This window comes from Stigmatopora nigra, chromosome 8 (genome assembly GCF_051989575.1).
Source record: "Stigmatopora nigra isolate UIUO_SnigA chromosome 8, RoL_Snig_1.1, whole genome shotgun sequence".
Lineage (NCBI taxonomy): Eukaryota > Metazoa > Chordata > Actinopteri > Syngnathiformes > Syngnathidae > Stigmatopora > Stigmatopora nigra.
Window position 1 is genome coordinate 13,023,459 of NC_135515.1, and position 14,357 is coordinate 13,037,815.

At 37.9% G+C, this 14,357-nt stretch overlaps 1 protein-coding gene across 3 annotated transcripts; it reads left to right on the plus strand.

Annotated features, from left to right (window-relative positions):
* Positions 1-6,509: 6,509 nt before the first annotated feature.
* Positions 6,510-14,357, plus strand: p2ry6 (pyrimidinergic receptor P2Y6). 3 transcript variants are annotated; one of them, XM_077722649.1, is made up of 4 exons: positions 6,510-8,779; positions 12,001-12,124; positions 12,185-12,413; positions 12,918-14,357. In XM_077722649.1, exons 2-4 carry the CDS (start codon positions 12,010-12,012, stop codon positions 13,588-13,590), a joined length of 1,017 nt encoding a protein of 338 aa, XP_077578775.1. In that variant the 5' UTR covers positions 6,510-8,779; positions 12,001-12,009; the 3' UTR covers positions 13,591-14,357. The 3 variants fall into 3 exon arrangements, with proteins under 3 accessions (XP_077578775.1, XP_077578773.1, XP_077578774.1); XM_077722647.1 differs by having other exon boundaries at positions 6,513-8,600; positions 8,694-8,779; positions 12,001-12,413; XM_077722648.1 differs by having other exon boundaries at positions 6,513-8,600; positions 8,701-8,779; positions 12,001-12,413.

Below are 14,357 nucleotides of genomic sequence, written 5' to 3' on the forward strand. Positions count from 1 at the left end.
ATAAAGAGACCTCTGAAATTGATGCTATAAACAAAAAGCAAAATTAAAACAAAACTTGAACATTATTGAAAGCAACTTATATAAATTAAACAAACAATTTAAGTGTCACAAAGTGGCACACTCACACCGATGTTTATAAGTAGGCCTACTGATCTTAAAAAGATAAGAACATTCACAGTTGCCCATGCTAGTTTCTGTCAGATTATCTGACTTCCACATACACTTTAACTCCAAATGGTTCATAATGTGTATATAACTCAAAATGTGGCCTAGCTGTGATTATTTGGGGGTGTAATTGTGACTAAAAGAATCTTGTATTCTCAAGAAAATCTAAGATAGAGCTTCTGTCCTTTGACAACTATGTACCTTACCTTTTCAAAAAAATATGTCCTTAAAACTAAATTAGGTTTAAAAAAAATAAAAATGAACACTTCAGAGATAAATACTTCTAATTAGGCTGCGACAATTACAATGTCACTAAACACTTTGGTTCTGATCTTTAGGAAAGCCGAGTGGCAGGTGTGAAGATTTAGGCCTGTGTCATTTTCAGGATTTGCCGAAAAACTAAATCAAATTGCTTTCCATGTAGATAACATGTTGTACTAAAGAGCATTTACAACAATCGTGCCGTATTTTCACACCTATAAGGGGCACTAAAAAGTCTAAATCAGTCGGTGCGCCTTGTTTACGCACTAAGTTTTGTATGACCCTGAACGCTTGACTGACTGGTTTCTTACCGAAAAGCTACTTATTGCGATCAACCCAGCGGACCTTCACTCTCAAAATAGCCTCCCCATGCATTCAAAGCATTACGGTAAATCCATTCAAAACATCCCAGACGAGTGGCAAGGCAGTTGACCTCCGTGTGCTCGTAGCGCTTTTAAACATCCATACAAAAACTGGCATGCAACGTCACACGAGTTATGTGACGATTTGTCGATGCCTGGGCCTAAGTGCCAGTGAGCACTGTAGTTTGAGCTTTCGTCAACGCTGGAATCACTATTACAAAACCCCATGGCAACAACTCTGACCTGGCCGGATATGAGATGAAACCCAGCATTGTTGGTGATCTCGCCCACTTGGCCCAACTCTTTGGCAGATATTTAAGAGCATGACTTTGATAGATTTGTAGATGTTTGAATACTTTGACTGATATTTTCACGAATACACATTACGTTAATTAAACAAAATCAAACTCAGTTTTGCTCCTGTTGCATTTTTTAAAACATACACAAGCATGCATTTTAACGTGTGTGTCATGCTAGCACAACCATTGCAGCGCGACCTTTGAAACGAAGCACCTTTTATATTGACAAAAAAACAGAACATACACCCGCAACTGAGACGGCGCTATTTCAGCCGGTGCGTCGTATAGGTGTGATAATACGGTATGTAGATGAGATGGCTTGATATTGCAATAAAATTAAGAGATAAATCCTCATTTAACATTGTAATATTCTGTTCAGCATTTGAATGGATTTTTAAGGGGAAATACGCCTGCACCCCACCTTATTTTTAAGTTTGTAGGCTCTATATGCAGCCTTTATATCGATCATTAACATTAATAAGAAAACTGCATATCAACAATTTGAGTATTGAAGAATTGTGAGGAACTATTGCACAAAAGTAGAATGACATTAAGAATAGTACTATAATTACTGCAAAGTAACCGATTACCTGTAGGCTTTTTATTACAACAATGTGCAAGACACCATTTATATTGCCATTAAAATAAAATAATAATGTTGTCTTTGAGGTATTCTTAGTCCACAAATGTTTGTACACTAGAGAATTAATTCTCATGAAATATTACATACAGATGCTTGTCAGATCAAGACCTCTTTTTTTCCTTCTTATATTGGTCTTGAATTAAACAGTTTGAATAATGGACAATAAAGCACCAACAATTTAATCCAGCAGGGAGGTGGTTGGGGGTATTTAATCTTAAAGCTATTTGTCATATTTTACAGTATTTCTTTACTTCTTCCCTTTGGTCAAATCTGCATAATATTCAGGTGTATCCAATAGCATCTGCAGTTTAACACTAAAAAATACAGTGTATTTATACAACAAGTGGTACAGTAATGTATTTTTAGCTAAGCATGGTTGCATTCTTGTGGCAGCTATTGTTTTATGCTTTTGATATTTTATTTGAGCTCCTTGTATTCTTTTGTGTGTATGTCCTCAACATACATGTGCTGGGAGGTGTAGGGGGTTCAGTGTAATTAAATAATGCATGTGGCTCTGAAGGCAAGGGTTTGCTCACCAATCTAGTACAGTGGTACCTTGAGATACGAGCTTAATGCATTTTGGGACTGAACTCTTATGTCGACTTACTTGTATCTCAAATCAACGTTCGCATAGAAATGAACTAAAAACAAATCTGTTCCAACCCTCTGAAAAAAACAAAAAAACGATATTGGAAAGGAAAAACATTTTTATTGATTCTAATTTGCCATCTATTTAAAGAGTAACAAATAACTAGGGGTAATTATGTTTAATAGTACTAAAATTAGACAGATTTCATGGAGGGGAGAGACAGGGAGAGAGACTTTTTGCATGGCAACACACTCCTAACATAACAAACAAATTTAAAATAACTTAGAGAACGATACAGACACTCAAAAATACGTTTAATCTAACCTTACACCAAAATTAATTCTAATTTTTTTTTTTTTTAGACCTATTCAATACCTATATGGCTATTTGCCCCACCTCCACCCTCACTTTCAGCTGCGGTTTTTAAAATGAACCTATCAAGGGTTGTTTACTTTTGTCTTCCCTTCAAAATATTCCCAAAATGATACAAACAAATGTCCTCACAATAGGATAACGCACGACCACCTGCCAACGGAAAGTACTATACTCCCGTATCCAGCACTGACAAAAGGATAAAAAAAAAAGAAAATACTGAAAAAATGAAATGTTCCGCCCAGTGCTCGTACAGACATTTACACGAGGGAGTTACGACGAGAAAGAAAGTGCCCGTGACAGTGTAGCCCAGGGGTAGGGAACCTATGGCTCGGGAGTCACAATTGGCTCTTTTGATGAGTGCATCTGGCTCTTTGCTAACCTGCATGTTAAAATATGGAAACAGCAGAACTGAGATACTACCCCTAGAATTCTTCTAGAATACATCATTGATTGGCAACAGCCTAAGAATCTTTTAAATATTCATTTTTTTCCACTTTAGAAGTGGTGAAATTACAAAAAAAATTGAAAAGACACTCATTTACATGTATGTATTTTGACTTTTAAATTCATAGTATGGCTCACAAGGAATAACATTGGAAAATATGAATTGTTTGTGGCTCTCTTCGTCAAAAAGGTTCCCCACCCCTGGTGTAGGCTGTATGCTCGTATATCAAAATTTGTCTTGTATTTCAAGGTAAATATTTCCTCAAAAATGTACTCGTATCTCAAATTGCTCGTATGTCGGGGCACTCGTATGTCAAGGTATTACTGTTGTTGAAAACCTCCTTGTTGCTGTTTTCTTTTCACACCTTGCCTGAGTTGAGAATGACCAGGAAGCATTGCTTTGACAGGCCAATGGCTCTTTCCTCAGCCTCTGCGCCCTTTGTGCCATACATCACTGTTGTTCTGTAATTTGTTCTCCTAAGTAACTAGTGAACTATTGTTGACACTTACTCTGACTCTTTTCTTAAAACTGTCCTCTTTTCCTCACAATGCTGTTAAAGCATTTTGCCTGTCATATTTTTTTACCTGTCTGTTTCTCTTAATTATTATTATTTTAAAATCCATGTCACAACTCAGTACAGTGTCTGTTTGGTCAAGCATTCTAAATTACAATAATTCGGGTTCCTTTTTATTGTATAGATAAGCAAGCCTGCAAAAATTGTCTAGTTTTTGGGAGGTACATAAGCTGAATACGAATTGAACAAAAGAGCTCAAGAATTTTCTTGAGGAAAAAGTAAGATTTTATGAGAATACAATTGTGATAAGAGAAGCGCTTCTCATAGATTTGCAAATTTTTTCTTGTGGTTTTAATTTTACCCATGTGGTACACATACAGGGTGACCCAAAAAGATGCGTACCCATCAGTTTCGAAAACGTTTCCATTGGTACGCATCTTTTTGGATCACCCTGTACTTTGTACTACTGTAAACCCACCATTTTAGAGTGTTTAAAGTGAACAAAAATCTGAGCGAAAACAGTAGGTCTCGCAAGTTAATAACTCAAATAATGAAAGAAAAAGTTGTACCTGGATTGACACTTTTTGATTGGCCTTGTTGCCAGTATTAAAAAAAAATGCAGAGTTGTGTGCTTACATATTGCCTCTTTTATTGTGGAACCCAGAGAGGCAGTTCTGCTTTATTCTTTTATATGACTACCCAAAACGATTAGCTCAAAGCAGTTGTTTTCCAAGGTGGTGTTTCCTCATTGGATTCCATTGCTTGCTTCTTGATTATTCAATTTGCACTTAAATTAAAAGTGGACAGTTACACACTTAGATGTGTTTAGGGGGATAATGTAGTTGTGGCCCCCGCCACCTTACTCGAGTTATTCTGCCCTGAGAGTTTGTGTGGAAAAACAGTTTACTGCTCTTCTTTTCCTGACGTTAATTTTTTTCACTATAGCAGTAAAAGTTTAACCAAATCATTCAGAGTTCCTCTCGCCTTCCAGTTACACCTTGTTTTCATTTACTTTTTGCCTTGGAGTTTAGTCTTATTTTATGCTTAAATATTTTTTTTTTTTAAATCAACGTGTTTAAGTCTAGGATATTCTGCCGCTGTGTTTTAATTTTAACTTGTCAGTGATAAAGTCTCACTTTGACACTAATTGTGATGCAAAAAGTGGAAATTCCTCGTCTTCCAAATATCAACAAAAAGTAAGAAGGAAAGCCTGCTTGAATCTATTCCTCTTGGATCAAGTGTTAGGAGCAACTCAACTTTTGCAATTTTTAGTTTGGTACCCAGTTTGCACATGCTATGGCATTTACCATACGGTTGTGTTTGGAAACGGAAGCCCAATGTCTGTCAAGCGTTGAGAGAAGTGAATTGTTTGTTAGCTATTTGGTCCAGAATAAAGGACCTGCGTCAGGCTTGTGATATGAAGTGTAAATCTGTTTTGTTTTTTTAATTTTTATTGTTTTTATGTTGGTTATTTTTGTAAGATCAGTTAGTGATCTTAGTACTATAACTAAGCCACATTTGTAATTGTATATTTACTGTAAAATGTAGAACATTGAATAACTATTAAAATTTTCCTATAAAAGGAAGACTGTCTCATTGGGTTTATGTGCTTTTTTCACCCAGAAATAAATGTTCACACAGAACAAGTATTTTATATCAGAGCTGCCAAGTTCTCCAGAGTTTACCTCGACAAGTAACACAAACTCCGGGACTCCTGACAACCTCCCTAAACTCTGGAAATCCCCAAAAATTGTCACTGACATTTTTTTAAAGCCACCATTTGGGAAAGTAACCAAATTTCCAATTTAAATGCCTCGAAATCCACCCCATCGCTACGGCTTCCACATCTTACTTCCGCATTTGATAAAACTGCAGTCTAAACCGGATGAATTCCGGAACACAGGTGCATTGTGAATGATCCGAGTTACAAGTTCTGACAAATGTTGTTCTAAAGCAGTGTTTTTTTAACCTGGGTCCGATCGAACCCTAGTGGTTCAGTGAGTCGGTCTCAGCGGTTCGGTGGAGCCCCTGCCACGGAGGTCAAGACATCGAATCATCATGTCTATCCACAATAACATGTGCCGCTTGACCATCACTAGCTGCAGATGATTACATGGCATTGCTTGGCCAATTAGTGCTGTGCGGAATTTATATACAGTGGTACCTCGATCTACGATCTACCTACGACATGCTCGAGATACATTGAAAATTTCGATCAAATAATTCACCTTAGATACGACCAAAATTTCGATCGAATAATTCGCCCTAGATACGATCAAAATTGCAATCGAATAATTCGCCCTAGATACGATCAATATCGCGATCGAATAATTCGCCCTAAATACGATCAAAATTTTGATCGAATAATTTGCCCTAGATACGATTGGCTCCTAATTCCTCGTACCTCTCCCCAAAGATACAACAATGGCGATGTGGATGAAACTTCTAATGAGAAATACAGAAACTCGCAGAAGTTTGTTGGTTCGTATTTGATTAAATTTCCATATTTCAACATTGCCCAACATGCATCGTGCGTGTAAAGGACTAGCTGAAAAACTCATGTTAATGTTGTGAAAATTTATATTTATGATCAACAAATTATACTTTATTAATATTTTATACTTTTCATTATGCTGTACTTTTTCAAGAGTTTGCGAAAACTATTTAAATAATGTAAAAACATGATACTAACATTTTGATTTAAATTGTCCTACATTATTATTATTCTTTTTTACATTTTAAATCGATATTGCATGAATTGCATTCATTCCGGAAATTATTCAAGGGTGTATTCCTGAAAAAGGGGTTGACGGAGGTTGGCAGGTCTGATATTTCTTTGCAGATAAAATTCTATTATACAGTGATCTAATCACGTTTTATACTATTACATGCGATTGAACCACTTTTTGAGGAAATGTGTTTTCAGTCAAACATGCTGTCAAGCGTACTGATGTCATTCTTACTTCTTTCTTAACTAGTAGTCAACTAACTGGATTTTGCAACATTAACTTGATACTGAAATATGAAATGCTTACTAAAAATGGCACTCACTTAATACCTTGCAAAGTTTCATTTTGCTGAGTAGAAAACTTGCTAAGGTCATCAAAGGATTTGTAAAATGTTTAATATTGCTTAAGGAACTAACTGTGCACAATGTTTGTCTAACTCTACCAGGGGCAGTGGGTGCAGGTTTTCAGTCCAACTGAACAAGAGGATACCTTTTGCAAGTGTAATCAGTTGATTAATATCAGGGGCTACTTATTTTAGAAGACACCTCATTGGTTAAACTGTCAACACTGGATCGGTTGGAACAAATACCAGGACCTACTGCAGCCCTCTGCGGAATGCATTTGAAACCCCTGTATTTTAACAGTCACTAATTTAAGACATTTCATAAAATATAGAGATGTATTTAGTATATAGTACTGAGAGCTGCCAAACTCCGCCGACCCCAAAACAATTTGAATCAAACTGTTATTATCATCTTTTTACATTAATTAAAATATTGTGTTTTTGCAAACTATTTAAAAAGTACCTCAATAAAAATAAGTATACAAAGTTAAGTATAATTTGTGGACCATTTATTGGCAAATTTAAATGTCCAAGTTTTTCAGCTGGTCCCTTACTCGCACTTGCATGATGTGCAATGTGCAAACGTCGGTCCTTTTGGAGACGGCTTCAACAAGGGATAATTGTCGAATACGAACCAACAAACGAAATAACCCGATTTCTTATAAGAAGTTTCATCCAAATTGCCATTTTGCGCTTAACCCGAGGGGAGAGATCGATTTACCAGTGCTGTGTACTACTACTTCCTTTAGAACAACACTGGAAATTATAGGATTTCAAAACAAAGACTGGTGGTTTCATCAGCCTTAACAATACTTCCCTTATGAAAATAAATAAATAAATGTTAAAGCGAAAGAGGCTACCTATGCAATGGATTCCGCTTCCATTGCCAGACTGCAGTCGCACTAGAGTGACTAGACCAGGGGTGTCAAACTCCCTTTGGTCTGCGGGCCGAATACAGCTTAATTTGAGATCAAGCGGGCCGGACCAGTAAACTCATTGCAAAATTCCATAGAACTAACAATAAGCCCACCTTTTTTCCTTTGTATTAGTCACTAATACTAATAATTAGTGAAAAGAATGAGTAAATTATCAAAATGTTTATTAACAGAATTTTCCGTTTACATTATGAACAAGAGAATAACATAAGAACATAAATAAATGTCAATTCATGTTGTCTGCACGTACTAAAACACTGCCCCCTAGCGGATAATACAAGAACCACAAATTTTAAAGAAAATTATTATTTTTTAAATACAATGCAGCTTTCTTCCCCGGGCCATACCAAACCACCAAACGGGCCGGATCCGGCCCGCGGGCCATATGTTTGACACCCCTGGACTAGACGAATCATTTGTCGGAACTTGTAACTCAGAAGATTACCAATGTACTCCTGTTACCGAATTCATCCAGTTTACAGTGCAGTTGAATTAAATGGAGAAGTAAAATGTGGAAGCCGTAGCGATGGTGTCAATATTTTGGCATTTAAATTGTAAATTTGGTACTTTTCCAAAATGGTTGGTTCAAAAAGAATTCTGTGACAATTTTTGGGGATTTCCGGAGTTTAGGGAGGTTGTCAGGAGTGCTGGAGTTTGTGTTACTTGTAAACTCCAGAAATTCCGGAGAAGTTAGCAGCTCTGACTACTACAAACAAAATTACTGATCTAAAAAATTAAAAGCAGTTGCATTTAAACGTTGGCACTGACAACCCAATTCTAAGGAACTGCGCACACGCGCATATTTCGACCCGTGCATGCAAGTGTACACAATAGACGTGTTTGAACAAGGAAAAGTCGTTCCCGTGCGCAGTCCCAATTTAATGCTCTCGCCGATGAGTCCAGTCGCATAGCAGTTCAAGAGTCTACAGTGGAGTAGTAGGTAGGAGGGTTCCAAAGGTCTTTAAGTTGTAGACCAAGAATATATATTAGCTATTGACAAGTTTTTCTCTCACTCCATTTGTTATTTTTGGAGATTTTAGAGGAGAAAAAGAGCCTCTCTGCAATGAGGGCTAAACTGTCAACCTGTTGATACTGCCCTTTTTTTTAGCGTCGGTCAAGGTAAGTGGCCTGCTTGTTACGTTTGTTACAATAAAGAGATTTTTGGTATATTTTCCACATAGCAATGCCATAGCTGGCGAGCGAGTGGTTAACGTGTCGGCCTCACAGTTCTGGGGTCAAGGGTTTGAACTCAGGTACTGTCTCACTGGGAGGAGATGGCATCTTCTCCCTGGGCTTGCGTGGGTTTTCCCTGGCTACTCTGGTTTCCTCCCTCATCCCAAAAACATGCAGAGTAGGCTGATTGAACAGTGTAAATTGCCTCTAGTTTTGAACGGGGGCATGAATGGTTGTCCGTCTCCTTGTGCCCCACAATTGGCTCGCCACTGATTGTGGGGGTTCCATGCCTGGTGTCCATGTTTAGCTGCGTTAGGTTGCAAATTCCCCCGCGACACTTATGAGGTGAAGTGGTTCAGAAAATGGATGAATGCCATAACTGTTCCAATGGTATTGTAAATCATTTGCTGAGAAGTAGCAAGCAAACACCGGAATTTATTTTACTGTTCTGTTGCCCTGTCAACATATGTAAGGTTAAAGACAATCACATCCACAGCAGAATCTTGTTTTAGAGATTAACGGTAGATATGGCACAATGTATTAACACGGATCTTAGCAAAGTATGATATTGCAGGAGCCATATTCAGGTTCAGACAGCCACACCAAAATTCAAGCTATCACACACCAGGAAAGCCTACGGTCCATTTTCTTTGTTCTAGACTTTTTTGTGTTGCGTTTCCTTTTCACATTGCAATTTTCGCAAGTGACCCAGGATTTATCAACAAACCTATGCATGTGCAAATATCGTTCAATCATTGAAAAAACAGTCTGGACGAGGTAAAGCAGTAAAATAAAGAAGTGAATAATCAAAGAGCAGCTTGCCACACTCGTGCTTATATTTATATAGTTCATCCAACGACAACATTTGCAGGACATTGGACAAATTATTGGCTATTGATGCGATATTGAACCAAGACTACCTTTTTGGTAGGGTCTCAGATCGGCTGCTTGGTTTCCTCTAGAGTTTGTTGGTTTGTTTGCACACCAGCCCAAATGTGCGCAGTATGGACTTAAGTTTGGTCCGGACAGAACCAGACAGGGCAAGTGTTAATTTGATTAATTTAGTTATGATCATTAAACATTTGTTTATTAGTAAATAAAAATATTAACTAATTTAAAGGTACAATATTGATGTATTAGAAAAATATTTAAAAAATAAATTCATTTTTCTTTTTGTAGTCACATATCTGCATAGGATTAATTTCGGATTTTAGGTCTAAAAGTAGTTTTTTTTTAATCAACATATATTACGGTCTAAAATGTCAACTTCTGAAACAGCTGTCCACTGTCCCTGAAAGATATTTGAAGTAAAATAAAAATTTGCACTCTCCCAGGGGACCTTTGTCTTCTGAGACGGCCTCAAGTTGGGTTTCCTGTTTCTTTGATAAGGGACTGATAAAATTCTAGTCGCTCACTCACTGGACTCAACAAAAACTAAATAACTTCCAAACCATCATTAGAAAAAATGATGAACAGTATTGTGTTTTTCATTGTTTTTCTTTTCTAAATCCCAAATACTCCAGGCAAGATTAGTGTTAAATTTTGTATTTTATTTGTCACTCCCCTCCTCTCTCACCTGTTAAAGCATGTTGAGTGTGCAGAGTTCACCTGTAATATGATTCCTTGAGTTGGAGCTGCACATCCTTTAAGGGGAATTAGCCCAAATGGTGGATTGCTAGATTAGCATGTGAACGGTAGTGGGATCGATACCCCCATTCTCTGAATGCATCTCCTAGCCGTCTCTTATATTAAGACACAAATGTCAAATGTGGGGTTGGACGCGCTGGGACTGTCACTGAACAAAATGCTTTCTCTTCTATTTTTTCTTGGCTGTGGTCCCAAGATGAGATTCTTTGAGGACAGAAACTAAACTGGTGGTTTTGAGTTACTGTTTTTCAACACAATAATAAAAAAAGAGTTCTCTTTGCTTACTCAGATGAGACAAAACAATAAAAAATATTCTCCACTTGATTTTCCTGGAGTAGAAAGGATCTGGAAGCACTGGTGGTCATAGTGTCATCATTGTTTTTTCTTTGTAATTTTCTAAATGGCTGTTTGAGCTAGTTCTGAGAAGTAGTGGCGAATTAGCTGATATGATTCAGTTTCTACTTATTAGCTCAGTGTAAAGACATGGTCTCCAGTCCCCTGGCACACTTGCCTTAGTCAGTAATTGTGAAATCACATTATGAAAAACTCCATATGAAACGGACAACAACACACACTTTTAAAACACAGAAAGAATGTAGGCATGTTTCCACAGACACACAAAACCTGGTTGTTTGTTGTGAGTTTTACTGAATCACTGTCTGAAAAGAGTTTATCCGCCAATGACGTCTGAAATCGAGACTACCAAACAGTCCTGTAATTCATTTTATTCATTCATTTTCACAACCGCTTATCCTAACGGGGGTTGCTGGAGGCTATCCCAGCTAACAATAGGCATCAGGTGGGGGACACCCTGAATCGGTGGCCGGCCAATCCCAGGGCACAAGGGAATGGACAACCATTCCGGCTCATATTCATACCTAAGGGAAATGTAGAGTGTCCAGTCAGCCTACCATGCATGTTTTTGGAAGGTGGGAAAAAACAGAGTACCCGGAGAAAACCCACGCAAGGAGAACATGCAAACTCCACAGGAAGAGGAACCGCCTGGGATCAAACCAGAGTACCTGGAGAAAACCCACGCAAGAAGAACATGCAAACGCCACACAAAGAGGATCCACATGGGATCAAACCCTCGACCCAAGCACTGTAAGACTGATACCCAACCACACGAGCACTGGGCCAGCCCAATTATTACTTTGCTTGAGTAAAAGTTTCATATTTCTTCATTTTATTTTTTTATTACAAATTCTGGCCACCTTCTCTAATGCCCCACTATATTTTATGATTTTTCTTTTCACTCTTATACATTTTGAAAGTTGGGAGTCCAATATACGTGAACTTAATTTAAACAAAAAAAATAGATTTAAAAAAAAAAAACAGTGAATAAGTGTTTTATCGAGATTTATCAACAAACACATTGGCCTCACCCTACTCCTGTTGTATTTCCTTATTTGATAAGGCGTAGTTTTCTTGCTCTTGTACTGTACTACTGTACAATAAAGTTTCACTGAAAGTGCATTAAATTAATAAGTGGTAATAATGACTCTTTGCATTTTCCCCAGCATAAGAAGATGCCACGTTTTGCTGAATCCTTTACAACAGAAACTCTAAACCTAAAAACATTCTTGTCAGATGCTTGCAACTTAAGTGTCCGGACTACAGATTCAAACTTGTTAGCCATCGCCGGTAACGTCAGCCTACGCTGTACCTACAAGGAGGATTTCAAACATGTCCTCCTCCCGACAGTGTACACCTTTGTGTTCCTGCTTGGCCTCCCGCTTAATGTGATGGTGATACTAAAGATATGGAGGAGGAGGCCATGTTTGTCCCGCAGCAACATTTACATGTTCAACTTGGCCATTGCTGACTTCCTTTATGTGACCTCACTTCCACTGCTCATCTACAACTATGCGAGCCATGACTACTGGCCCTTTGGAGAGTTTGCATGTAAATTAATCCGATTTCAATTCTACAGGTGAGTGGATTAGTTATTTTGGAATAAATGATCTCGTCATTTTAGAACCATATGTACAGTAATCCCTCGATTATTGTGTTTTTTTTTTCCTGGGAGAAACTCGCAAGCGGAAGCCACTCCCCTATCCTCCGCTTGCTTCTAGAACTCAGCACTGAAATAATATATACATGAGCTACTGAGTTAAAAACTATGAAAGTAAATCTTTTTTAAAATGTTAATGACATTTTCAATGAGCAGATTTTGACAAAAATAGTTGTTAGTGCTTTTTTCCTTTTATCTGCCTTTCCTTTTCACGTTATATTTTTCCCCGACGTCTTCTGCAGTAATACATAAATGTATTGCTTGCACTCGAAACAATGTTTATGTCTTATACATATGCCATTTTGTTTAAAGGAATGTTTTATTATAATTTGCCAAAATGGATACCCCATCAAGGCACTTAAATGTTTATTATTGTTTTCCTGTTTACGACCCAATAGCACTCAATGTTTTCTGTTATTACAGTAACCTGCATGGCAGCATCCTTTTCCTTACCTGCATTAGCGTGCACCGCTACATTGGCATCTGTCACCCTCTGGCAACGAGGCAAAGACAAGGGGGCCGTAGGCTGACGTGGCTCATTTGTGGAGGGGTGTGGCTAATTGTAGCCCTCCTTTGCGCACCGACATTTTACTTTGCCTCAACCGGAATCCAGCGAAACCGTACCGTCTGTTACGATTTAAGTACACCAAAGCAGTCTGTGGGCTACTACCCGTACGGCATGGCCCTCACCTGCATCGGCTTCCTATTGCCTTTTACGGGTGTGATGGTGTGCTACTGCAAAATGGCCCGCATTCTGTGCCTCCCAGTGTCCTATCATGGAGTCAACATACAGACAAGGGACAAACGTGACAGAGCGGTGAAAATGATAATTGTGGTGGCAATGGCATTCTGTGTCAGCTTTCTTCCCTTTCACCTCACCAAGACCTCTTACCTAGTTGCCCGAACGCTACCTAGTCTGTCATGTGAAACAAGGAACCTTTTTTCTATCATCTATAAGAGCACCAGACCATTTGCCAGTATGAATAGCTTTCTGGACCCCATTCTTTTCTACTTTACTCAGCCCCGATATAGACAGAGCACCAAAAGGTTTGTTCTCAGAGTTACCACTCTCAGGCACAAGGGGATCAGCGTATAATTCAAAATGCCTATCCATTTTACTTGGACTCTATGTAAAGTCCTGGGAGAAGAAAGTTAAAGTTCACGACTAAATGAGCTGTTCCACTGATTGAGTAACCACATTTAGCTGGAAACCAGTTCAGGGTCTATCGTGCCTCCTCCCCAAATCAACTGCGGTTGGTTTCGGTGACTCTTTTGGATTTTGAGTCCTAAAGGATGGGTGGATGTTTGTGGAAAACTTAAATATCAGATGCGTAAATGTCTTCTTTAGTCTTCCAATGGTTAAAGTAGTAATAGACCCCCTATGATATTTAAATTGAGTACATAAACACTGTTATTTGTCTTAAATATGTAAAATACTATTACCAAAACTACTTTAGCTTCACAGTACAATAATATTTTGTCCCATGAATTGAGTATGCAGCGACTACACATACAAAAACACTCAAATGTATCACTGTAAATGCAATTTGTTCAGTTTAAATATTGCACTAAGTTGAAGCCCACGTTTTTATAATTTATATTTTGTCCTGGTACACACAGTGAAGATAATATTTTTGAGATTTGATCATCTCTTGCTCAGATATACTGTTACTACTATAATGTTTTATGGTTCTTTCATGCACAAAAATTGTGTTGCAGTTATGTATTTTATTTTGTCTTTTGACAATATGATCCTCAATGTTTTGGAACGAAGAGTAACTCTTGTTCAGTCTTGTATCTTGTTGATAGGTGAATAGGCCTTCCCAAATGCACGCATAAATAAAACAGACATTTGTCTCCTAA

Excerpts from the sequence above, each read along its gene's own strand:
- p2ry6 (XM_077722647.1), top strand. The coding sequence starts at position 12,010 with ATGCCACGTTTTGCTGAATCCTTTACAACAGAAACTCTAAACCTAAAA. Across the intron at positions 12,414-12,917 it reads ATCCGATTTCAATTCTACAG|TAACCTGCATGGCAGCATCC; the intron begins GTGAGTGGATTA and ends CTGTTATTACAG.